The sequence below is a fragment of the Giraffa tippelskirchi genome, chromosome 11, assembly GCF_054371585.1.
Source record: "Giraffa tippelskirchi isolate mGirTip1 chromosome 11, T2T-mGirTip1v1.2.pri, whole genome shotgun sequence".
NCBI classification, from domain to species: Eukaryota; Metazoa; Chordata; class Mammalia; order Artiodactyla; family Giraffidae; genus Giraffa; species Giraffa tippelskirchi.
Window position 1 is genome coordinate 133995743 of NC_137285.1, and position 27401 is coordinate 134023143.

Below are 27401 nucleotides of genomic sequence, written 5' to 3' on the forward strand. Positions count from 1 at the left end.
CCCAGAATCACGGTCTTTTCAAATGAGTCAGTTCTTTGCATCAGGTGGCCAAAGTATTGGACTTTCAGCTTCAACATCAGTCCTTCCAATGAATATTCAGGACTGATTTCCTTTAGGATGGACTGGTTGGATCTCCTTGCAGTCCAAGGGACTCTCAAGAGTCTTCTCCAACACCACAGTTCAAAATCATCAATTCTTTGGTGCTCAGCTTCCTTTATAGTCCAACTCTCACATCCATACATGACTACTGGAAAAACCATAGCTTTGACTAGATGGACCTTTTTTGGCAAAATAATGTCTCTGCTTTTTAATATGCTGTCTAGGTCAGTCATAACTTTTCTTCCAAGGAGCAAGTGTCTTTTAATTTCATGGCTTCAGTCACCATCTGCAGTGATTTTGGAGCCCCCCAAAATAAAGTCTGTTAATGTTTCCATGTTTCCCCATCTATTTGCCATGAAGTGATGGGACCAGATGCCACGATCTTAGTTTTCTGAATGGTGCATTTTAAGCCAACTTTTTCACTCTCCTCTTTCACTTTCATCAAGAGGCTCTTTAGTTCTTCTTCTCTCTCTGCCGTAAGGGTTGTGTCATCTGCATAGCTAAGGTTATTGATATTTCTCCTGGCAATCTTGATTCCAGCTTGTGCTTCATCCAGTACAGCATTTCCCATGATGTACTCTGCATATAAGTTAAATAAGCAGGGTGACAATATACAGCCTTGATGTACTCCTTTCCCAATTTGGAACCAGTCTGTTGTTCATGTTCAGTTCTAACTGTTGCTTCTTGACCTGCATACAGATTTCTCAGGAGGCAGATCAGGTGGTCTGGTGTTACCATTCACTAAATTATCTCATGTATTTGGATCTATTTCTGGACTCTGTTATATACTATCTGTTCATGTATACTACATCAAGCTATTTCAATTATTGCAGCTTTAAAATATGTTTAAGATTCTAGTGTGACTATTTCATCCTCCTTCTTTTCAAAACTTTCCCAGTCAGTTTTTTCAAGTTTATTTCCACATAAACCTTAGAATCAGTGTAAGTATCCCAAATACACAAGTGGTATTTCAGTTCAGTTCAGTCGCTCAGTCGTGTCCGACTCTTTGCAACCCCATGAATCGCAGCACGCCAGGCCTCCCTGTCCATCACCAACTCTTGGAGTCTACCCAGACACATGTCCATCGAGTCAGTGATGCCATCTAGCCATCTCATCCTCTGTCGTCCCCTTCTCCTCCTGCCCCCAATCCCTCCCGCATTAGGGTCTTTTCCAATGAGTCAACTCTTCACATGAGGTGGCCAAAGTATTGGAGTTTCAGCTTCAACATCAGTCCTTCCAATGAACACCCAGGACTGATCTCTAACTGGTATTTAAACTGGACTTATTAAACTTACTGAGTAACTTAAGGATTCCAATAACTTTCGACTGTTAATGCTCTCTATTCGTAACAAGATATGACTTCACGTTCTGAAATATGCTTGGAAGTTTAAATTGTATTTGGAATTCACCTGTTTTTTCCTCTCCACAGACAGGTTTCTTTATTTCAGACCTGTCCCTCATGTAACCCAACTCTGGTTTTACTTCCATTTCTACACAACCTTGTCGATCTGTCTGGCCTCAAAATTCCCATCGTACGCCTATCCTCTCTATTATGTGAATTCTGATTCTGACATGTTATCTCCAAGTTCCTGTTTCAAAACTGCCAAACACTGAAAAGAAGGGCCATCTTGGTTAAGCTTTAAGTTTTTAGCTGTTAAAATTACTTTTCTGGAAAGGCAAGAGAAGCACTATCAAAAATGCTTCTATATGGATAAGGATCAAAAGAGAATCAGATTTTTTTTTAATATTTGGTTATAATATGTAATAATAGCCTAGGAAAACATGGTACTATTCTGAGGTTTCATTTCTTAAAAAATACTTTGACTCTTCTATAATACACAATATGTTTTTCAGATATGAAATAATTCACAATAGTTTCCAGAGTTATCCTTTGCTATTTTTTATTAGAAAGCCTGAAAAAAAAATGGCTAATCTGTTTTCTGGCAGCCCAAATGTTATTAACAGTTTTAGTTGTAATTTTCTGGAGACTCTCTAAAATGATGCACAATTCTCCAAATATTATGTTTTGGAAATTTAAAAATTAGCTTTGCAAGTAAGGATTAAAATACATTTTTAAATAAAATGATAATCAGAGGAGGAAATACTTACTTTTTGCCATTTAAGTTCTTGTGTCTCCATGATAATTTTACCAATCTGCTCTTCACACTGAGTTTCTGCTTCCTAAGTCAAAAAGAAGAAAAATGGCAGTAAAGAGAAAGATCTAAAGAGATAAAAAAACAACATCCTCCCACCCTTACAACAAGAAAAAAAAGTTGGAAATTTTGCAAGTTAGTTAAATTCATCAGAGAACTGAGGTCCCATATCAACCAAGTAATCCAAAATCTGGATTGAGACAGGTGCCTGCAGGGAGAAAAGAACCACAGCATTTGCTTACCTGGGACATAAGCCACTGAGTACTGATAAGAAAGCTCAGCTACAAGTCCTTAATACATTTCTAAAGGCAGAGCATGGGCTGGTGTAAGAAGATGAATCTCCTGACGGCTCGAAAAATAAGGAGGTTAATGCTTTCTGACAGGTTTTTCTTCCATGAAACCCACAAGGTGCTTACAGAGAAGGAAGGAAAGAATCTGAGAAAACTTTCCCCCTGTGGTAGTGGTTGGAGAGGAGAAGAGCAGTCACAAACCATCTTCCCTAAATCTCCTACAGACCAAAAACTTAATCTGCAGGGGAAAGGACAATCAAAAGTATATCTAAGGACACTAGTGGAAAACCTCTGCAGCTAGGAAAAGGAATCAACCGACAACACTAAAAACTTACTTAGACAAGACTATCTTTCTTATCTCTTCGAAAGAACAAAACCCTTAATCTACGGGGGGGAAGGGCAATAAAAACTGTAGCATGAGAGCACTTGTGGAAACCCACTGAAGCCGAGAGAAGGCTAGAAAATAAAACAACAGCTCTATCACTGGGGCAGGGGAAGGAATACATGCTAGGCCTACCATTAAATACTGAAGAGGGATCAGAATTCTAGTGAAGGCTTCACCTTGAGAATCAGGTTCACCAAAGGCTGAGGGCTTAATAGAAACATCAGAAAATGCTCCTATTCCCTACCTGACACCACCACCCCAACTAATTAGGGTCAAGTTAAAAACAGTGAGATATAGCTGGAAGAGTTGCAAAAACAGACCCGCTCTGGGAAGCAGCACAAAGAGACCCCAAATCAAGGAAGAAAGTCTAAAGTCAACCAGGAAGCAGTTATTTAGAAAAACTCTGATTTTGTTTAAAATACTGTAATACTCTTGAATTCGTCCACACAATAAACACAAGTATCACAAGAGAAATCTGAGGCTTCTATTGGAAACTTTGACAGGTAGACTTGAAAGGGGGCTGGTTGAGTGTTAAAGGACTGTCACCACACACACACACTCATCACACACACACACACACTCACACCCAGCTCTTCTGCAAAGACTGAGAGGTTTTCTTGTTTGTTTTGCTTCCAGGTATTTTAGGCTGTCTCTGTCAGACAAAGCACTAGCTGATCACTAAGCTAAGAACATGACACACATGACAAAAACTGAAGACTTAAAATTATTTCAGCAAAGTCACTAAACAAACTGACAAAAACAAGCAGCAACCCTGGAGAGACGGAGGAATCTTATTTCCAGAGTTGTCACATACTCAAAATGTCCATCTCCATTTCTCAACAAAAAATTATAAGGCATCCAGGTAAACAGAAGAGTGATTCATACACAGGAAAAAACAAACAATTTAATAGTAACTGTTTCTGAGCAAATGCAGACAATGGACCTAGGCAGACTTTAAATCAATAATTTTAAATATGTGCAAAATGCTAAAAGAAAACATGTACAGAAGTTCTATAGTCATTAAAAAGTTAAGGGAATGCTACAAACAAGTTTATGCTCATAAATGTGACAACTTACAGAGACAGACCAATTATTCCAAACGACAAACTACCAAACCTCATCTAAGGATATAAACAAAATCTTCAACAGCTCAATAACCATAAATTCAAAAGCTCCTAAAAGAGAAATTTCTTTCTTAGGAAACAGCTTTTCTTTAACTGTGAACATTTAGGCTATGCCATGCATATTAGAAATATTTATTTTTGATACTTTGTACTTAATCAAACCAAAAAACCCTCTGAAAAAGTGATTAGTATTGTATTAGACAACATGAAAAACTGAATTGGGCCATTTCGTGGGAGGTGGATTATGAGTTTGAAAAGGAGAATAAAAGTACCCAGTTACAGTTTTGGCTACTTGGACAAGAGCCTACTATATATACTACGTCCCTAAATCTGTTCAGGGTCAAGAATTGAAGAGGCCTGACCAATACACAGTCCATCGTGTAAAACTACAGCCTGAAGCAAGTACTTTAAAAAAAGCATGTCACTTTCTAAAGGTTATAAAGAGTAAATAAACCAGCAAATTACTCCTCTTTTATTGTTTTTGTAAAAACAATAAAATGCTTGCAGTCCTAAGGCAGCTAATAAAAAATAAACACTTTAAGGTTTAGTCTTTAAAACCTTTTTTAAGGTTCTATATTTCTGGATATTTTACTGAAGTTACATATGGGATTTCCTTACCAAATTTATCGTATTTTTTTCTCACTGACAATTTAATAAGAATTTTTATTAATGATTTTTGATAACTGCCTGAAGAATGAATAAAAGTGAAAAGTTCAAATAAAATGTAAATAATATTTATTAATAAAAAGCAAGAAGTTATACCAAAATCCTAACATAGTAGAAGTATATTATAATGTTATCTTTCAGCAATGTGGATAACACTCATTTTCCCAGTTTTCCATGTAGTTCAGGATACAGATTCTACAAATTATTATAATTGCAAAAGGGTTATAACAGCACAACTAATTTTATGGGGAACTGAAATGCTGCTTAATGTTATTTACCACATTGCATGCATGTTCAGTTGGTCAGTTATGTACGACTTTTTGACCCCATGGACTGTAGCCCCCTGGGCTCCTCTGTCCATGGGATTATCCTGGCAAGAATTACACCATTAATTACCCAGTTTCCTTCCTACTAATTTCCTTAGCAAATCATTGCTTTTTTTTTGTCTGCGTCCCACCAAAAAGTCAAATGACCCAAAAATGAAGGAAAAAAAGACAACAGAAACAGATCTACAGGTCCATATATTTGAGTTTATAGATATTGTTATTCAGTCACTAAGTCGTGTCCAGTTCTTTGCAACCCCATATACTGCATCATGCCAGGCTTCCCTGTCCTTCACTATCTCCCAGAGTTTGCTCTAACTCACTCCTATTGAGTCAGTGATGCTATCCAACCATCTCATCCTTTGTCACTCCCTTCTCCTGCCCTCAATCTTTCCCAGCATCAGGGTCTTTTCCAATGAGTCAGTTCTTCCCATCAGGTGGTATTGGAGCTTTAATCCAATGAATATTCAGAGGATTTCCTTTAGGACTGACTGGTTTGATCTCCTTGCGGTCCAAGTAACTCTCAAGAGTCTTCTCCAGCACCACAGTTTGAAAGCATCAATTCTTGCCTTCTTTATGGTCGAACTCTCACATCCATACATGACTACTGGAAAAACCATAGCTTTAGCTATACATACCTTTGCCGGTAAAGTGGTGTATCTGCTTTTTAATATGTTGTCTAGATTTGTCACAGCTTTCCTTCCAAGGAGCAAGCATCTTTTAATTTCATGGCTGCAGTCACTGTCTGCAGTGACTTGATTTTGGAGCCCAAGAAGATAAAATCTATTACTGTTTCCACTTCTCCCCATCTATATCTGAAATAACAGGCAAGTTTGGCCTTGGACTACAAAATGAACCAGCACAAAGGCTAACAGAGTTTTGCCAAGAGAACACATTGGTAATAGCAAACATCCTCTTCCAACAACACAAGAGACGACTCTACACATGGACATCACCAGAGGGTCAATATTTAAATCTGATTGATTATATTCTTGACTTCCTACTTGTGCATTCCAATCCCCTATGATGAAAAGGATATATTATTTTGGTGTTAGTTCTAGAAAGTCTTGTAAGTCTTCATAGAACCGTTCAACTTCAGCTTCTTTGGCCTTAGTGGTTGGGGCATAGACTTGGATTACTGTGATGTTGAATGGTTTGCCTTGGAAATGAACAGAGATCATTCTGTTGGTTTTGAGATTGCACCCAAGTACTGCATTTCAGACTCTTTTGTTGACTATAAGGGCTACTCCAATCCTTCTAAGGATTCTTGCCCACATTAGTAGATATAACAGTCATCTGAATTAAAATCACCCATTCCTCAAATGTCAATGTTCATTCACACCATCTCCTGCTTGACCATGTCCAATTTATCTTGACTCATGAACCTAACATTCTAAGTTCCTATGCAATACTGTTCTTTATAGCCTCAGATTTTACTTTTACCACTAGACACATCCACAGCTGAGTGTCATTTCCACTTTGGCCCAGATTCTTCATTCTTTCTAGAGCTATTTCTCTGCTTTTCCCCAGTGGCATATTGGACACCTACCAACCTGGGGGTTCATATTCTGGAGCCATATCTTTTTGCTTTTTCATACTGTTCATAGATATATATATATACTACATATAGATATAGACTATATCTATAGATATAGATATAGATATATGAAACTAGATGCAAGAAACTATATGACAATATCAATTTCAGCAGAGGAATGAAAGTTATAGAAGAAGAACCAAATGAAAATATTAGGACTGAAAATATAAGAAGGAAAATTAAGAACTCAATAGATTGACCCAATCAGCAAACTACATAAACTGAAAATTCATTAACAAAGGAAGGGGAAAATATAACCAGACTGAAATACGTACAGATAAAGAAAAAGGAGAAGGAAAATGCAGACAAAAAAAATAGTAATTATACAGAAGATATGAACAAGATTGACAAAGTTCACTAAATTCACAGTCATTCTATATTGTACCCAAGAAATACAGAATACATATTATATATTTTTCAAGTTCATCTCTGTTAGCCTATTCACCAAACCTGATTATATGCTTGACTAGAGAACAAAGCTCCACAAATATTAAGTGACTGAAATTATGTAGAGCTTATAATCTGACATAAAATTATCCAAAAAATCATTTTTCAAAGTTAATAAAAAGTAAAATGAAACTCTCAAATATTTGTAGAAGTAGTAGTACACATCTAGGTAATGCATGGGTCAAAGAATAAATTACAATTCAAATTAGAAAGTAATCTGAACTGAATGATAATAAAGATGTAGGTAACATAGTTAATCAATCTACATAAGTTTGTGGGATCCAACTAAAGGCATGCTAAGAGAAAAGTTTAGAATCTTATACACTGTACATTAGAAAAGGAAAAAGGTGAAAACTAATCAACTAAATACTGTCTTTAGAAGTTCAAGACAAAAAGAATAACAAATTAAACAAAGTAAGGAAATAATAAAGATCAGAGTGGATAGTAATAAAACACAAAACAAACAAGCAACAGAGAGAATCAAAGGGGAAAATGAATTCCCTGAAAAGAACAGCATAACTGATAAACCCCGAAAAAGACTGATCTGAAATTCTACTCATTCACAACATCTCTGCATCAGTTATTTCTTCTATGAAGCTTTCCTCACTCCCCTTAGTAAAATTAGACATTTCCTTGTCCAGACTCACAGTATATTCTGCACTCCTTTATTATTACATGGTATTATATTCTTTAAAACCTGGCATAAGTGTTCAGGAAATAGTAAATGAATGATCAGATATAGTTTTGCTTATTATCTCTTTAAAATTAAAAAAAAAATCATATTGATTTGTACTATAGTATTTCTTGAACTTTCAGTTTCAAAGTCTAAATTTTCTTTTACAAACTTTTTATTTTGAAATTATTTTAGACTTACAGAAGACTTATAAAGATAGTAGAGTTCATATATACCCTTTACCCAGCTTCCCTAACATTAAAATCATACATAAGAAGGGTACATTTATCAAAGTTAAGAAAATAACAATGTTGCAATATTATTGATTAGACTACAAGATTTCTTCACATTTCACTAGTTTTTCCACCAATATCTGTTCCAGGATATAATATTGGACACCACGTTACAGTTTATCATGTCTCCTTAGACTTCTCCAATCTGTAATAATTTCTCTCTTGTTTTTTATGACCTTGCTCTGACAAACATTGATGAGATATCTTGTAGAATGTTCCAAATATGGTGTTTGTCTGATATTTTTTCATGATTAAACTATGTTTCAAGAAGAATACCACAGCAGTAAAGTTCCCGTCTCATCACATCATATCATGAGTACTTGATGTTCATATGAATTACTACACCACCCAATTCTTTCTGGGGATCTTAAACTTAATCACTTAGTTAAGGTGGTATTTGCCAAGCTTCTCCACAGTAAACTATTTTTTCCTTTATATTTTCTATCTGTTAAAACTTAGTCCACAATCAAGGCGAGGGAAATTAAGCTTCACTTCCTAGAGAAAAGAGTATCAAGCAATTTGTGAACATGTATAAAACCACCACAGTAACTTACTAACAATTTGGCAAAGGTACTGCAACTATCCTATTTCTCCTTAAAGTTTCATCTACTAATTTTAGCATTCATCAGTGGATCTTGCTGCAGTAATTATTACTGTGATGCTTTAAGGATAGTTTCTATTTCTCTGCTTCCTCCTACATTTATTAATTGGAATAAAAGATTTTTCCCATCTCCCTCATTTATTTATCATTCACTTATGTTAGTAGGGTATAATGGATATTTATTTTATTCTTTGGGTTACAATCCAACACTATCATCATTTATTTTGTTGCTCAAATTCTTCCAGCTATGTTCATGGAAATTCTTCCAGGCTGGTTTCCGTATCCTTTTGACACTCTGTTTTAAGTAACTTCTTAAAGTACCTTCCAGCACTACAAGATATCCAACTCTAGAATAAGCCACTTCTTCAAGGGGTCCTGGTTCCTTTATTAGATAATGACATTTAGAACCACAAAGTGAGTACTATACATGGTTCCTGCTATGGGAGTGTTGCTACCTCTATGTCCTTTCAGCAGAGCCAGAAAATCTATGTATATAGTTTAACCAATGTGTATACATGTCTGTATTTCTGTATCTGTTTATACTAAATGAGTTCATACTGATATCTTCAACTTTAATACCACACTACAGAATTCATTCTAGACTCCCCCAACACATACTTATTTGTAACTTTTTCCTTCAACAGACAAAAAAATTCTATCCAGCTCAATAACTTGCTTAATTTGTTCAACCCTAGCATAGCTATAAGTAGTCTTAGTATTACTCCTATGAAAAATAAATTTGCCGGGACTTCCCTGGTGGTCCAGTGGCTAAGACTTCGTGTTCCCTATGTAGGGGGCCTGGGTTCAATCCCTGGTCAGGGAACTAGATCCCATATGCTGCAACTAAAGATCCTGCATACTGCAGCTAAGGGTTTACATGCTGCAATGAAGACTGAAGATCCTATGTGCTGCAACTAAGACCTGGTGCAGCCAAAATAAATAATAAATATTAAAAAAAAAGAAAAGAAAAAAGAAATTTGCCAACCAGGGAGTGTTTAATGCAAACATTTAAGCATTTTTGTCTTCAGCCTTATATCACCGACTTGATGGACATGAATTTGAGCAAGGTCCAGGAGTTGGTGATGGACAGGGAAGCCTGGCATGCTGCAGTCCATGGGGTCTCAAAGGGTTGGACATGACTGAGCGACTGAACTGATCAACTCAACGTACATTCTCTAAAGTTTTTAAATCAGCTTCTTTTCCCACCCACTTCTTTCACTGAAGTAATGGTGAAACAGATACATATATTTTCACAGTCTGCATTCCATCCTGAAATTCTCCCCACACTCCGGTTGAATTTTTATAAAGGTTGCATATAGTATAGTTCACTGTGGTGTACAGTTTTATGGATTTTGACAGAAGCATGGAGAAGTGTTTCTCCCATCAGTGTACCATACAGAAGAGTCCATCACTCCTCAAAATTCTCTTATGCATTCCAGTTATAGATAATCCCTATCCCATCCTTCAACACCTGGCAACTATTGATTTGTTTCTCATCCCCATAGTCTTGCCTCTTCCAGAATGCCATACAAATGCACTGCATAGTATTAAGACTTACATATTACTTCTTCCACTTAGAAAAACTCGTTCAATACTCATGATGTCACTTTTGGGGCTGTTTTGGGGGGGAACAGAATTCTTTTAAGCACTTTAAAGTATCATGTCACTGTCTCCTGGACTAAACAATTATTATCAAGAAGTCCACTATTAATAGTATTATTGTTCTTTTGAAAATAATGAATCTTTTCCCACTTCTGACTGCTTTTCAGATTTCCCACTTGTGTATTTTATTATTATTACTGAATGAAAGATTCTTCAAATTCTACAATGCTTCACAATTCTCAAAAGTTTCACATACATGATTTTGCACTGTTGTTGTTGTTCAGTCGCTCAGTCATGTCCAACTCTTTGTCACCCCATGGACTGCAGCATTTCAGGCTTCCCTGTCCTTCACCATCTCCCGGAGTTTGCTCAAATTCATGTCCATCACGTTGGTGATGCTACCTAACCATATCATCCTCTGCCGCCCCTTCGTCTTTTACCTTCAATCTTTCCCAGCATCAGGATCTTTGCCAGTGAATCGGCTCTTCACATCTGGTGGCCAAAGTATTACACTTTCAGCTTCAGCATCAGTCCTTCCAATGAATATTTAGGGTTGATTTCATTTAGGATGGACTGTTTGGATCTCCTTGCAGGCCAAGGGACTCTCAAGAGTCTTCTTCAAAATCACAGTTCAAAAGCATCAATTCTTCAGCGCTCAGCTTACTTTATGGTGCAATTCTCACATCTGTAAATAACTACTAGAAAAACCATAGCTTTGACTATATGGATCTTTGTTGGCAAAGTGATGGCTCTTCTTTTTTAATACACTGTCTAGGTTTGTCATGGCTTTCCTTCCAAGGAGCAAGCATCTTTTTCACATAACCTCATAATAACCCTTTTTTTCACCTACCCCTGTATGTCCCTCCTCCTCCCTTTCCTTATCCCTATTAGTAACCACTATTTTGTTCTCTTCATCTATGAGTCAGCTTTTCTGTTTTATTCACCAGTCTGCTGGGCTTCCCTCATAGCTCAGTTGGTAAAGAATCCGCCTACAATGCAGGAGACCCGGTTCAATTGCTAGGTCGAGAAGATCCGCTGGAGAAGGGATAGGCTACCCACTCCAGTATTCTTGGGCTTCCCTTGTGGCTCCGCTGGTAAAGAATCCACCTGCAATGCACGAGACCTGGGTTCGATCCCTGGGTTGGGAAGATCCCCTGGAGAGAGAAAGGCTACCCACTCCAGTATTCTGGCCTGGAGAATTCCATGGACTATACAGTCCATGGGGTCGCAAAGAGTCAGACACGACTGAGTGACTTTCACATACACACTAGTCTGTTATAATTTTTAGATTTCACATTTAAGTGGCATCATATGGTATTCGACTTTCTCTAACTTATTTCATTTTGCATAATGCCCTCCAAGTCCATCTATGTTGCTGCAAATGGCAAAATTTCATTTTTTATGGATTAGTAGTATTCCATTGTAGTAGTATTCCAATGCAGGAGACCTGGGTTCAATCCCTTGGTTGGGAAGATTCCCTGGAGAAGAAAATGGCTACCCACTCCAGTACTCTTGCCTGGAGAATTACATGAACAAAGGAGCCTGGTGGGCTACAGTCCATGGGGTCGCAAAGAGTCAGACACAACTGAGCAACTAACATTTTCACTTTAAGTATTCCATTGCACATGTATGGACAAATGAATGGATGGATGGATATATATGTGTGTGTGTGTGTGTGTGTGTGTGTGTGTGTGTGTGTGTGTGTGTGTGATGTATCTGTTTGAATTAGCATCTGAGTTTTTTCAAATATATATCCAGGAGTGGAATAGCTGGGTCATATGGTAGTCCTATTTTTAGTTTTTCAAGAAATCTCCATACTGTTATCCACAGTGGCTACATCAATTTACGTTCCCACCAACAGTGCATGAGGGTGCCCTTTTCTCCACATCCTTGCCAGCATTTGTTGTTTGTGTTCTATTTGATGACAGCCATTCTGATGGGTATGAATCAGTGTGGTTTTGATTTGCATTTCCCTAATGATTAGCAATGTTGAGCATCTTTTCATGTGCCTGTTAGCCATCTGCATATCCTCCTCAGAAAAATATCTATTCAGTTCTCCTGCCTATTTTTAAACAGGTTGTTTGTTTTTCTGATGTTGAGTTATATGAACTGTTTATATATTTTGGATATTAACCCCTTATTGGTCATATCACTTGCAAATATCTTCTCCTTTACAGCAACGGTTAGAGGAACTTCTCTAGGAGAAAGAAGAGGCCACAACTAGAAACAAGAAAATGAGGAAATGAAAAAGCTCATCAGTAAAGGGAAAGAAACAGTAAAGGTAGGAAATCATCCACATACAAAGTTAGTAGGGTGTTGAAAGACAAAAGTATTTATATCCACAATAAGCAATTAAGGGATACACAAAATGATTAGATGTAAAATATGCTATCAACAACAGCAATAATTAGGGGAGCAGAGTATAAATATAGGGTTTTTAAAATGCATTTGAAATTAAGAGATGAATAACTTAAAACAATCATGAATATATTTAGATTGCTATACAAAAACTTCATAGTAAACCACAAACCAAAACTCTGTAACAGATATACACAAGAAAAAGAAATGCAAACATAACTCTAAAGAGAGTCATCAAATCACAAAAGAATAAAGAAGAAGAAAGGCTTATAAAACCAAATTCAAACAATTAACAAAATGTCAATAAGAACATACATAATGATAATTATCTTAAATGTAATGAACTAAATGTTCCAACCAAAAGACACAGTGTGGCTGAATGGATACAGAAACACGACCCATATATACACTGTCTATAAAAGACTCGCTTCAGATCTAAAGACACACACATAAACTCAAAGTGAGGGGATGGAAAAAGGTATTACATGCAAATGGAAATCTAAAGAAGGCCAGAGCAGCAATACTTATATCAGACAAAACAGACTTTAAAATAAAGACTAAGACTATTAGAAGAGACAAAGAACAACACTACATAGATCAAGAGATCAATGAAAGAAGATATAACAGTTATAAATATATATGCACCTAATATAGGAACACCTCAATATATAAGACAAATATTATCAGACATAAAAAAAGAAATCAACAGCAACACAATAATAGTAGGGGACTTTACTCAGAAAAGATACTATTTTAAGCTAGCTTTATAAAAAGTTATTTTCAATACTTATCCAAGATATTTATTTTTTAAAGCAGAATTTCTCCTTTGTAATACTTCTGTTATATTGGTTGAAAGTAGCTTTATATATAGGATAAACATTGTGGTAATTAAATTTTCTTATTATGACAACAAATCTCAATATTTTTAAATCTTAAAACAGGGTTCATATGATAAAAATGTTTCAGATTTTTTTTTACTCCTGCTTATACTTTATTTCCAGGAAGTCACCAAATATTACTGATTCTCTCTCTTCTGTTCTACCTTCAGTTAAACGTAAGTCCTAATTACTTCATCCCTAGATCAATATTACAATGATTAAGAATTTATTTTTTTCATTTCATAATCTTACCAACTCAAATCTAACACAGAGCTGACAACATGTTCTGCAAATTCAGACCTACAGAGTCTCAGAAATGAAATGCTTTTAAGGGTTTTTGTCCAATGCAAATCTCCTGCTAAAACCAAACATCTTTTACAATTTAATACTAGATATCCCCTTTCTAAAAATCTCAGGGTTATCATTTTTAAAAACAGGGATATTTTATTATTTGAAGTCAAAATACTATATATTTATTCTGTCACTTAATCATGTTATTTGTTTAATCATTTAATCATTTTATTAGCATCTATCAAAACTGTAATCTTCTGAAACAGCAGTTCTTTTTTTTTATCAGTCACAGTATCCAACTGTAATGCCATCTATGCATTCCAAGGCACTCAGTGCTAGCTACCTTACCAAATCTCTTCTATTTTTTACCTTAGTTTATAAGTTCTTTTCCGCCTCCTGATGTTGACTAAATCTGACCTTTTCTCTTTTACTCCATTAGCGAGGCTAAATTTCTTTTTTCTAAATAAGAAGCTATTTTGTTGTCTTTTTCTCTCAAGACAAAAAAATAGTGAACAAAATCAAGTTCTCTGACTTAACGTTTTAAAAAGAAACTTACCCTTCTCATACGTAATTCTTCTAATGCTTCCAGTAAATTTGTTTTGAAATCTAATAGCTGAATAGAAAACAATGTCTCTGAAGAACTTTGAAGAGAGAAGGCAGATGACGCTGACTCAGTCTTAAAATCGTTCTCCATATTAACATTTATATCCTGTAATATAAAAAGGTTTTAACTGAAAAAAAATTATTTAGGCTTTTCAAGTAAAAGCACAGTTACCGTAAAAATAAAACAACTTGTATCCCGTAACCCTCCAGGTTTAACAATGAATAACAGTTTTGTCATCACTGTTATTCCGATCTTGATACACAAAACACTCAGCAACAATGATCCTATTCTATCTCTCGGTGGCTGAGGGTTTTTGTGTTACCTTAGTACCCTTGAGAACAAATTTTCTGCTCCTAAACACCCAAAGACTGGGTTCCTAATGTTACAGACAAGGCTTTGGTCAGTACTAACCTGATCATACCAAGTCTGGGACAGATACTGTGCTTCTTAACTTTGCTTTGATAGAAAGCATTTTGTAAGGACAGTGTGAATACTAATTAACAGAAATGCAATCTTTAAACCCAACAAAGTTGGGAAAGGAGGAATGTGATAACTGCCTTTTGCAAACTAAGGCATTTAAATGTCTTTCTCAACCCAGAAAAAAGTATGAATCAGGCTGCAAGAAGCTTTTCTTTTTAACTTTTCATTCTAATAAGTGATTCACAAGTGGTTGCAAAGAAATGTACAAGGAGTCCTATGCACCATTCGCTCAGCCTCTCCTAATGTTAACATTTTGTATAATAACAGGACAATAATAAAACTGTGTATCTGACATTGGTACAACTCAGAGAGCTTATGATGATTTTACTCATTATACATACACTAGTTTGTGTATGCATCTGTGTTTATAATTCTGTGAAAGTTTATTATCCATATAGCTTCATTCAAGTACCACTATAATCACAATATAGAACTGTACCATCAACATAGGCTCCCTCGTGCAGCTTCTTTGTCTCCATACCCAGTACACTGATCTTTTCCCTAATTTTATTATTTCCAGAATATTATATAAATGGAATCATTTATCATGCAACCCATTGAGACTGGACTTTTTTCACTCATAATAATTACACTGAGATTCATCCACGTTGTTGTGCATATCAATAGTTCATTCCTTTCTATTGCTGAGCAATATTCCATGGTATAGACATATTATGGTTTAATCATGCACTCACTGAAAGACATCTGAGTTGTTCTCAGTTTTTGGCTCTTATGAATAAAGCTGCTATAAACATTCATGTACAAGTTTCTACATGAACAAATGTCTTCATTTCTTAGGGATAAGTGTCCAAGAGTGTAACTGCTGGGCTGAATAAATATTGAGTCAATTTTCAGTTTTCAAAGAAACTGTCAAACTATTTTCCAGAGTGGTTATGCCATTTTACACCCCATTTGGCAATGTACAAGCGTTCAGTTTCTCCAAAGCCCCAACAGTATTTGGTATTATTACTACTTTTTATTTTAGCCATCCTCATAGGTATTATATTAGCAAATGTTCTTCAGAGAAAAGAGAACTAATAGAGTATGTATATATAGAAATGTTTATTTCAAGGAACTGGTTCATGTGATTGTGGGGCCTGACAAATCGAAAATCTTTAGGACAGGCCAAAAGGCTGGAGACCCAGGAAATAGGTAATATTGCAACTCAAGTCCAGAAACAATCTGGAAGCAGAATTCCTTCTTCCTTAGGGAACCTCAATCTTTTTTTCTTACAACCTTCAACTGATTAGATGAGGCCCATCCACATTATAAAGGGTAATTTGCTTTACTCGAAGTCTACTGATTTAAATGTTGATCTCATCTAAAAATTATCTTCACAGATAGTTTGACCACGTATCTGGGTACTGTGACACAGCCAATTTGACAAAAAAATTAACCATCACAATTGTGTATGTATGAAACTTTCTAAAAGGGAAACTTCCATTCCTGAAAATAATGGGCTAGGTTATTTGGACTAACAGTCCAACTAAAAACAATTAACAATTGCAAATAAAATATTTTTAAAATCTTAAAAGCATCAAAGACCTAGCCAGTAGGATTGACTGACGGATTCCATGTGAGGTGAGACAAAGAGAGGAGTCAAGGATAATTTTGAAGTTTTTGGCCTGAGCACCACCTGGGTGGATTGAACAGTGGAGGGAAGACTGCAGGCTGGAGCATTTGGGGAGGCAGGGCTGGGAAGTTCAGGAGCTCGGTTTTGGACATGGATTTTGGCTGTTCAAATGGAGCAGACATCAAGGTAAGTGGATACGTGCTGTGGAGCTGAGGGGGAGTGGTTCCACAAGTTGTGGTGATGTGTCAAGAGATATCAGTAAGAAGAGGGCAATGGGAACTTCTTTTATCTTCAAGTTTCCCATTATTCCCTCTTAACAGAAATGCAGTATTCCATTCCATTTTAGTATTCCATTCCATTTCAGTGTTCCATTCTATTGCTATTCATGTGTTCAGGTGAAGGCTTTTAGACAAATGGTTGTTTAGAAATAACAGTTAACACTTAAAGGACACATACTACCTGCCAGGTGGAGGTCTCAGCTCATAATATATATTATTATAACTCAATCCTCAAAACAAATCTTTCTTGGATAGGTAAAATCATCATCCCCACTTTTGCAGGTGAAGAAACTGAGGAACAGAGAGGTTAGTAAACTTCCAGAGGTTTCGCAGCTAGTAAGTGGTGAAAGTAGAATTTGAAAACAGACACTTTGACTCCAGAGTCCCTGCCCCAAACACTATATTGTACTGTCTTTGCAGTGCTTGGGAACCTAATGTTCTTCCATTTTAATGAAATCAAGATACTGCTGCCCTTTCAAGTTTTCAGAGTTGACTAAAATAGAGTTCTGCATTACTAAATGATGTAGGATGCTGTTCATGTTTTTAAATTGCCTTGATTTTAATAAAATATCAACACTTTTATTGTGTCAAGTTCCTACCAGTCTCTATAAATCAAGGTATTTTGACTATGAATTTTATGTTGTTATAGCTTAATGATGCTCACTGATTAGGTCAATAGATATTTTTTTTCCCTTGGCTGTACCGCCCAGCATGCGGGATCTTAAGTTTCCCAACCGGGAATCAAACCCGCACCCCCTGCAGCGGAAGCACAGAGTCTTAAACACTGATCTCCAGGGAAGTCTCAGGTCAATAGAATTTTAAAGTTTGCCAAACCCAACTCCGTGGTTATGAAGTTACTGGCAGAAGAATACAAAAAAGGAATCTAAGTTTCTTCCTGAATTTGACTTCTCTGCTCACAAATATTTTTCTGCTGTGAAACTTGTTTGAGAGAGACTGAAAAGGTGAGCAAAGGGGTGGAATCTACTTTCAGAGTGAAATAGATTTCTTGGACAATGGCCCATTATAAGGAATACTTTTCATTTGACAGCCTTATATGACACATGAATGAAAACTACTGTTTTTAAGTGGTTTATTATTTTCAATGAATGAAACTGTCTTACTGAAAGAACTGATGAATGTTGCTGCTGCTGCTGCTGCTGCTAAGTCGCTTCAGTCGTGTCCGACTCTGTGCGACCCCATAGACAGCAGCCCACCAGGCTCTGCCGTCCCTGGGATTCTCCAGGCAAGAACACTGGAGTGGGATGCCATTTCCTTCTCCAATACTTGAAAGTGAAAAGTGAAAGTGAAGTCACTCAGTCGAGTCCGACTCTTTGCGACCCCATGGACTGCAGCCTACCAGGCTCCTCCATCCATGGGATTTTCCAGGCAAGAGTACCGGAGTGGGTTGCCACTGCCTTCTCCACTGATGAATGTTACATGGTTATAAAATTTAGTAACAGCTTTGGCGGCCTCTGGCTTAGATACAGAATTCAAACCTAGGGCCTGCCAAAGCAGGGAGTCTAATAAAAGGCCAACTATATTAAGTAGAATTCAGAAGAGTTAACTCTCAGATAAAACTGAAGGAAAAATAATCATCTTCAATAGGAGAGTTACTTTGGTGCCAAACAAACAAAGTATAAAGGAGAAAAGGGAGGGGAAAGGAAGAAAGAGAAGATTAAACAAAAAGTATCATCCCAACAAGTTTTTAAAAATTTAACTTCAGATGAATTTGTTAACAAAAGTTACTTCACAGGATAGTGAAAGCTACGTGATCTGTGAATATGATTTTAAATGTTTCCATACTGGAAGTGCTAATTAAGCAAATATAAAGTCTCTCTCTTTATTGTAGGTATTCAAGGAATCTTCTGGATAATTTTTCAGGGAGAGTGAGTAGCACATAAAGATAATCAGGCATGGAAAGAAGCACTGAATAATGAGAATAAGTTTAAAAAAAAACAGATAACAGAAACAGGCACACACATATCGTAGATTTCTGGCATTATCACAAACAGACTTTCAAAACAAATATGCTTAGTATGTTTAAAGAAATAAAGTCAAGGTTGAAACTATTATATCTGCAAAGAATACGAGATTTTTTTAAAGATCCCAGCATAATCTCTGGGTACGAAAGATATATAATCAACAATTGATAACTCAATCCGTATGTCTGGTAGAAGACTGGACATAGTTGAAAAGAGAATCAGTGTACTAGAAAAGCGACCAGGTACAATAGGGAGGATGCAGCAAGGAAACTGAAAACTGGAAAGTACAGAAGAAAGTTAAGAAAGATGAAGTATAAAGTGAGAGGCTATAAAAGCATTCCCAAAAGAAGAGAGAAATAGGCTACATTCTGAAAACCTAATAACTGAGAATTATCCAAAAATGAAGAAAACATCAAGCTTCAGATCAAGAATCCCAACGAATCAAAAAATGCTGCATTTGATTTAACTCTGACTGAGAAACTGAGGAGAAAAGGATCACTTTGTTTTAATCTCACGTTAAATTAATTGTACTTAGTTCACGGCTCACCTGTTTGGTCCTGCAGAATTCTGTACTTGAATACTTTGTGCTTGTTTTCTAATTCCATTCCTTTTCCAAACCTTTACAGAGCACCTCTAATACTTTTGATATGCATCCTTAAAGCTATAGTTACCCTTTTTAATGTACATAGTGTATGTATAGTGTATGTATGTATGCATATTAATTGTCATAAAGTCTATTTTATTATAGAGGAAAAAATTGCAGTTAGTCCACAATGGATTTTTAAAAATCCGTATCTACAGATAGCACAGTAAAGTGTCAGAAAAAATTTCAAAGGACTTAAACCATACAGATAATACCAAAACAAGGAATCAAAATATAGAAATGAAATATTATAGGCAAGTATAGCTGATGAAAGTAGATCCAAATTCTAAACAAAATAACAGCACATACTGAAGCTAACAATAGATAAAAATGATGTATGATAATAAAGTAAGTTTACCACAGAAACATAAGATTTAACAATAGAGAATCAGTTAATGTAATTCTATATACTAAGATGTTAAAAGAAAAAAAACTACATGATCACAGATTTTTTTAAAAGCATCTGAAAATATGCAACAATTGTTTATGATACTTTTTAAAGCTCTCAGAAAACAATAAAGAAATGAGAATTTCCTTAATCAGCAGAATCTACAAAAAGGTTTCAGCAACATCATGCTTAATAGTAAAAAATTGAAAGCATTCTCTTTGAGATCATGAATAAGGCAAGAATTTCAGTTACCACTACATTTTATTAAAGGTAGTATGAGAAAGCAAGAAAAAGAAATAAAAGGTGTATAGACTGAAAAGCAAGTCACTGAAGAAATAACTGCAAATAAAAATATCTTTTTAAAACTACAAATGAATACTAGAATAAATAAGAGAATCAGCAAACTAGAGGGAAATAAAAATAATACACAATAACCAACTGTATTCCTGTACACTAAGAAAAAAATCTTGAGAATAAAACTTAAAATAACATTTGCAATAGCTAGAATAGATCTAACAAAACATGTTTAAGATTTTTAGGCAGAAAAATATAAAACTTGATTAAATAATATCTAAATAAATGAAGAAATATACCATATTCATATACCAGAAGCCTCAAAAGTGAAAAGAAGCCAATTATCCCCAAATTGAAAAACTCAATTCAATGCAATCTCAGACAAATCCTAATAGTTCTTACAAAACTTAGTAACATAATTTTTAAATTAATATGGAAACAGAAATGCAAAAGACGAAGAATAGCCAAGATACTCTTTTAAAAAGTGGGAAGACTTGCTCCATCAGTTATGAAGTTTTATTATAGCACTAGAGTAATTAAGACAATGTGACAATGTTGCAGAAAAATACAAAAAGACCTATGAAATAAAACCGGGAATCCAGACCAATGGATGTTCTTGTGTGTGTGCACATACTTATATATCATATACACAAGGAAGAACTACTTATTTTCAATAAATAGTTCTGGGATGACTACACATCTATTTCAGAAAAAAGTGAAATTTGACCCCTGCTTCACATAATATGCAAAGATAATCCCAAATGGATCAGAGAACCAATTTTAAAGCACAAGTATAATCCTGTTGTGAGATACTACAGAATATACTAGTTGCTCTTGAACTGAGGAAGGATTTTTTTAAACAAGACACCAAAAGGACTAATAATGAAGCAAAAGACTAATCTCTTTACTACTGAAATTAAGAAATTCTGTTCACCAAAAAATATCAAAGAGAATAAAAAGATAAATCAAAAACTGGAAAAAGTTCTTTTTAACACATACAACCAAAAAAAAAAAGACTAACACCAAGAATATATTTTAAATGTAGTAAGAAAAAAATGACAGATAAACTAACAGAAAAGTATGCAAAGTATTTAAACAGGTACTTCATAAAAAAAGATATTCAAATAGCCAATATACACAGGAAAATGTGCTCAGTTTCATTGGTAATTAGGAAAATGAAAACTAAAACTCCAAGATTCCACAGACATACTCATCAGATTAAAAAAAATTTTTAAATTGGACATTACCAAGTATTAATGAAGAAGTGAAACAATGGAAACTCCTAGACACTGTCAGTGTGTAAACTGGTAAAACCACTTTGGAAAACAGTTTGGAAGTATAAGTTAAATATATAAATCCTTTATCAGTTGTAACAGCCCCCTGAAAACCTAATGGGTTAAAATAACAACGATTAAAAAACAAAACAAGTACCTCAACATTTGAAGTACACTTGTTGTTCAGTCCCTTAGTTGTGTCCAACTCTTTACGATCCCATGGGCTGCAACATGCCAGGCTTCCCTGTTCATCACAAACCCCTGGGGCTTGCTCAAACTCATGTCAACTGAGTAAGTGATGCCATCCAACCAAGTCATCCTCTGTCATCCCCTTCTTCTCCTTCCCTCAATCTTTCCCAGGATCAGGGTGTTTCCAATGAGTCAGTTCTTCGCATTAGGTGGCCAAAGTATTGGAGTTTCAGCTTCAGCATCAGTCCTAATGAATATTCAGGACTGATTTCCTTTAGGATGGACTGGTTGGATCTCCTTGCAGTCTAAGGGACTCTCACGAGTCTTCTCCAACACCACAGTTCAAAAGCATCAATTCTTTGGCTCTCAGCTTTCTTTATGGTCCAACTCCCACATCCATACATGACTACTGGAAAAACCACAGCTTTGACTAGACAGACCTTTGTCGGCAAAGTAATGTCTCTGCTTTTTAATATGCTGTTTAGGTTGGTCATAGCTTTTCTTCCAAGGAGTAAGCGTCTTTTAATTTCATGGCTGCAGTCACCAACTGCAGTGATTTTGGAGCCCAAAAAAATAAAGTCTGTCACTGCTTCCATTGTTTACCCATCTATTTGCCATGAAGCGATGGGACCAGATGCCATGATCTTAGTTTTCTGAATGCTGAATTTTAAGCCAGATTTTTCACTCTCCTCTTTGACCTTCATCAAGAGGCTCTTTAATTCCTCTTCACTTTCTGCCTTAAGGGTGGTGTCATCTGCATATCTGAGGTTATTGATATTTCTCCTGGCAATCTTGATTCCAGCTTGTGCTTCATCCAGCCCAGCGTTTCACATGATGTACTCTGCATATAAGTTAAATAAGCAGGGTGACAATATACAGCCTTGATGTACTCCTTTCCCAACTTGGAACCAGTCGGTTGTTCTACCTCTGGTTCTAACTGTTGCTTTTTGATCTGCATACTGGTTTAGCAAGAGGCAGGGAAGCTTGTCTGGTATTCCCATCTCTTTAAGGATGTTCCACAGTTTGTTGTGATCCACATAGTCAAAGGCTTTAACGTAGTCAATGAAGCAGAAGTAGATGTTTTCCTGGAATCTTCTTGCTTTTTCTATGATCCAATGGGTGTTGGCAATTTGATCTCTGGTTCCTGTCTTTTCTAAATCCAGCTTGAACATCTGGAAGTTCTCAGTTCACCTACTGCTGAAGCCTAGCTTGGAGAATTTTGAGCATTACTTTGCTAGTGTGTGAGATGAGTGCAATTGTGTGATAGTTTGAACTGTCTTTGGCATTGCTCTTCTTTATTACCTCAACATAATAAAGGCCATATATGAAAAGCCCACAGCTAACATTATAATGGCAAAAAGCTGCAAGATCTTCCTCCAAGATCAGAAACAATAAAAGGATGTTCACTCTCTCTTTTGCTGAACAATTATAATAATATGTAACTATCTTAAAATACGTCTTATATCTGGAGTCACAGTGGTTAATCCCCATTCTCTTCACCATTCAAGATTAAATTAAACCAGTCACATAATTCCATACCATAGCCACTGATTGATTTATAAATAGGCAAGCAACTCAATCCTGGTCAAAGAGTTCAGAAGGAAAGTATATTCTGAAAGGCGGCTTGTAAGAAAGTTCTTTTTGCTCCTAGGAGTCACAGGAAGAAATGCCTTTTCTTATGCTGGATATTGTTCTGTCTCATCTTAACACTTGGAATTGCTGAAGCCCCATTTGACCACAAAGGGAGTCAGCTTGAGGGCAGTAAGGATGGCAGAGTGGTGAAAAGAAGGAACCTTGGTCCCTGACAACATTGCTCAGGCACCAACTATACCATACCAGGGATCTACTAAACCTCTATATTTGTATAATTAAGACAATAAATGTCCTTCTTGTTTAAGGCAGTTTTAGTAAAATTTTGTTATCTGTTGCCAAGGAATTACAATCTATCATGCTACCATATAACTGAGAATCTATTATAACTATGTACATCTACCTATGTTTAACAGTAATTGGAAGGACTGATGCTGAAGCTCCAATACTTTGGCCACCTGATGTGAAAAGCTGACTTATTGGAAAAGACCCTGATGCTTGGAACGACTGAGGGCAGGAGAAGAAGGGGATGACAGAGGATGAGATGGTTGAATGGCATCATAGATCCAATGGACATGAGTTTGAGCAAACTCAAGGAGATAATGAAGGCCAGGCCAGGGAAGCCTGGCCTGCTGCAGTCCATGGGGTCACAAATGAGTGACTGAACAACAACAACAATTGGTATATAAGATCACTCTTACATTAGATGACCCCTAAGGGCAGGGTTATATCTCATTTAATTTTCTTTCTTTCCTGTGTTTGTTAATTTTTAATTTTACCCAAAGTAATATTTGCATTTGTGTTAAAATAAAAAAAAAGAGCCAGAGAGCAAACATTGGAAAGCAGTGATCAGCTGATCTACATTTCGCCATTCCCTCTTCCCAGAGTCACTTTCAATTATTTTGGCTGTTTCTTCTGATATATACCTAAATATTTCTAAATGCTTTAACTCTTTTTTAATGTATCTATTTTTACTGTATTTTTTTACATCCTGTTATAGTAATTAATTCAGCTCACTTCTTCCATCTTCTCAACAAACTCACAGCACAATTTTAGGTTGACTCAAAGGTCAGTTTACATCAATAGTTATAAAAATGTAAGAAGATCTTTAAGGAGGTCTGCAACTTAAAAAGTATTTTCATTATAATACTACCATGTTATATGCCTTCTTTATTTTCCTATTCTCACTAGTGCACAGTGGAATTTTCCATAAGCTACATAATATGATATTGCAACAGAAAAATGTAAAAGCAGATACGATAATCTAGTTGTGTGCTCTTAAGCCAGATATGAAGGAGATTCACAAATAGAAAACAATGTCATTTTTATTACTAAGTTTTTTTGTTTAGGAAAATATGTTCTTTTTTATAAAAATGTCATTTCACATTACAATTTATGATTTATTTTTATTTGAATAAACATCAAAAAATTTTCTCAGTTTTAATTTCTCATCTCATACAGAAAACAGCAAAAGATATATCCCATATAAACAAAAGTTTTCTAAGATCTTTAATAATCTTTAAAAGTATCTTTAAACCTTTGAGAACTACTGGCTTAAATTATTGTAACTATGTAAATTCAACCCTTGGGTCAGGACGATCACCTGGGGTAGGAAATGGCAACCCACTCCAATATTCTTGCCAGGAAAATTCCATGGACAGCGAAGCCTCCCAAGCTACAGTTCAGTTCAGTTCAGTCGCTCAGTCATGTCCGACTCTTTGCGACCCCATGAATTGCAGCACGACAGGCCTCTCTGTCCATCACCAACTCCCGGAGTCTACCCAAACCCATGTCCATCGAGTCAGTGATACCAGCCAACCATCTCATCCTCTGTCGTCCCCTTCTCCTCCTGCCCCCAATCCTACCCAGCATTAGGGTCTTTTCCAATGGGTCAACTCTTTGCATGAGGTGGCCAAAGTATTGGAGTTTCAGCTTCAACATCAGTCCTTCCAATGAACTCCCAGGATTGATCTCCTTTAGGATGGATTGATTGGATCTCCTTGCAGTCCAAGGGACTCTCAAGAGTCTTCTCCAACACCACAGTTCAAAAGCATCAATTCTGAAGCGCTCAGCTTTCTTCACTGTCCAACTCTCACATCCATACATGACCACTGGAAAAACCATAGCCTTGACTAGACGGACTTCTGTTGGCAAAGTAATGTCTCTGCTTTTAAATATGCTATCTAGGTTGGCCATAACCTTCCTTCCCAGGAGTAAGTGTCTTTTAATTTCATGGCTGCAATCACCATCAGCAGTGATTTTGGAGCCCAAAAAAATCAAGTCTGACACTGTTTCCACTGTTTCCCTATTTATTTCCCATGAAGTGATGGGACCAGATGCCATGATCTTAGTTTTCTGAACGCTGAGCTTTAAGCCAACTTCTTCACTCTCCTCTTTCACTTTCATCAAGAGGCTCTTTAGTTCTTCTTCACTTTCTGCCATAAGGGTGGTGTCATCTGCATATCTGAGGTTATTGATATTTCTCCCAGCAATCTTGATTCCAGCTTGTGTTTCTTCCAGCCCAGCGTTCCTCATGATGTACTCTGTATATAAGTTAAATAAGCAGGGTGACAATATACAGCCTTCATGTACTCCTTTTCCTATTTGGAACCAGTCTGTTGTTCCATGTCCAGTTCTAACTGTTGCTTCCTGACCTGCATACAGGTTTCTCAAGAGGCAGGTCAGGTGGTCTGGTATTCCCATCTCTTTCAAAATTTTCCACAGGTTATTGTGATCCCCACAGTCAAAGGCTTTGGCATAGTCAATAAAGCAGAAATAGATGTTTTTCTGGAACTCTCTTGCTTTTTCGGTGATCCAGCAGATGTTGGCAATTTGATCTCTGGTTCCTCTGCCTTTTCTAAATCCAGCTTGAACATCTGGAAGTTCACAGTTCACATATTGCTGAAGCCTGGATTGGAGAATTTTGAGCATTACTTTACTAGCGTGTGAGATGAGTGCAATTGTGCGGTAGTTCGAGCATTCTTTGGCATTGCCTTTCTTTGGGACTGGAACGAAAACTGACCTTTTCCAGTCCTGTGGGCACTGCTGAGTTTTCCAAATTTGATGGCATATCGAGTGCAGCACTTTCACAGCATCATCTTTCAGGATTTGAAGTAGCTCAACTGGAATTCCATCACCTCCACTAGCTTTGTTCGTAGTGATGCTTTGTAAGGCCCACTTGACTTCACATTCCAGGATGTCTGGCTCTAGGCGAGTGATCACACGGTCGTGATTATCTGGGTCGTGAAGATCTTTTTTGTACAGTTGTTCTGTGTATTCTTGCACAACTGAGCAAATGAGCACACACACAGATGTTGTTTACTGCCAAGCCAGGAAAAGTATCATTTGTTATATGTCCTTTTGAGTTGTTCTCAAGTTTAGTAACTGTTAAGACTTTCTTCCCATTTCTTATTTTGCTTTGTACCTGCTATTTTCTTTTTTCAAATGCACCAAAAAAATGTCAGTCAACAATTTTTCTAAGTTTTCAAAAACATCAAATTATTTCAGTCATGACTCTCCCACATCCTTCCATTCTGTTGCTCCAACCTGGCCTGGTCTGGATGCACAGCCATTGTTTTCCAGTTTTCCACTGACATCTTCTTATATGGAACTGTTGTTTCCTGTCTCCTATGCCTTCTTTTTTTGTTTGTTTTTTTCCTAGTCTTAATAAAAAGTAACCCCCCAGTAGCTTCCTATGGATGGGTGAATGGAAGCTAAGTTCTTTTAACGTAAAAATGTCTCAAAATTACACTATTCCAACCTCATACTTAATATGACAGTTTGGCCTCAGTTATAGAAAAGGGGGCCTATACTATTTATTTCATAACATCCTCCCATCATTCTCTGTTCTCTCTGAAACTCCTTTTAGCAAGATGCTGAATTGCATATATTGATCATTAATTTCCTTATCTCTCCTATTTTCTTATTTCTATCTTATTGTACTTTTGTTCCACTTTCTGAGAGATCTCCTCCCCTTTATCTCCCAATCATTCTGTTGAAATTTATCTTTTTAATGTCCAAAAGTTCTTTTCTGTTACAGAACTGTATTTTTTTCATAGCATCCTGTTTCTGTTTTATGAACATAAAAACCTCTCTTATCTGGTAGTTTTTTATATACTGTGTATATATTCTTACATACATGTTTAACAGCCACAAATTCCTCCCATTCAGCACTCATACCTCTTTCAAAATGACTTTCTTGCTTCTCCCATCCAGAAATGGAATGTATTTCTTTCCTCTTTTGAGTCTAGGCTAGCTGTATAACATTCTTTGATCAATAGAATGTGCGAGAATTGACACCAGAGTTTAGAGTACCAGAGTTTAGAC

General features: G+C 36.3%; 1 protein-coding gene across 27 annotated transcripts in view; it reads right to left on the bottom strand.

Moving 5' to 3' along the window:
* Nucleotides 1–27401, bottom strand: part of CCDC73 (coiled-coil domain containing 73) — a 144219-nt gene that overhangs the window by 101391 nt on the left and 15427 nt on the right. For 26 of the 27 annotated variants that reach the window (XM_081543732.1, XM_081543729.1, XM_081543724.1 and 23 more), the window contains 2 exons: nt 14337–14489; nt 2209–2280 (listed from right to left, as the gene is read on the bottom strand). In XM_081543732.1, the coding sequence (XP_081399858.1) occupies nt 2209–2280; nt 14337–14474 (210 nt within the window). In that variant the 5' untranslated portion in view covers nt 14475–14489. Of the gene's footprint in view, nt 1–2208; nt 2281–14336; nt 14490–27401 lie in introns of those variants that run through there. The other variant, XM_081543735.1, reaches the window with a different exon arrangement.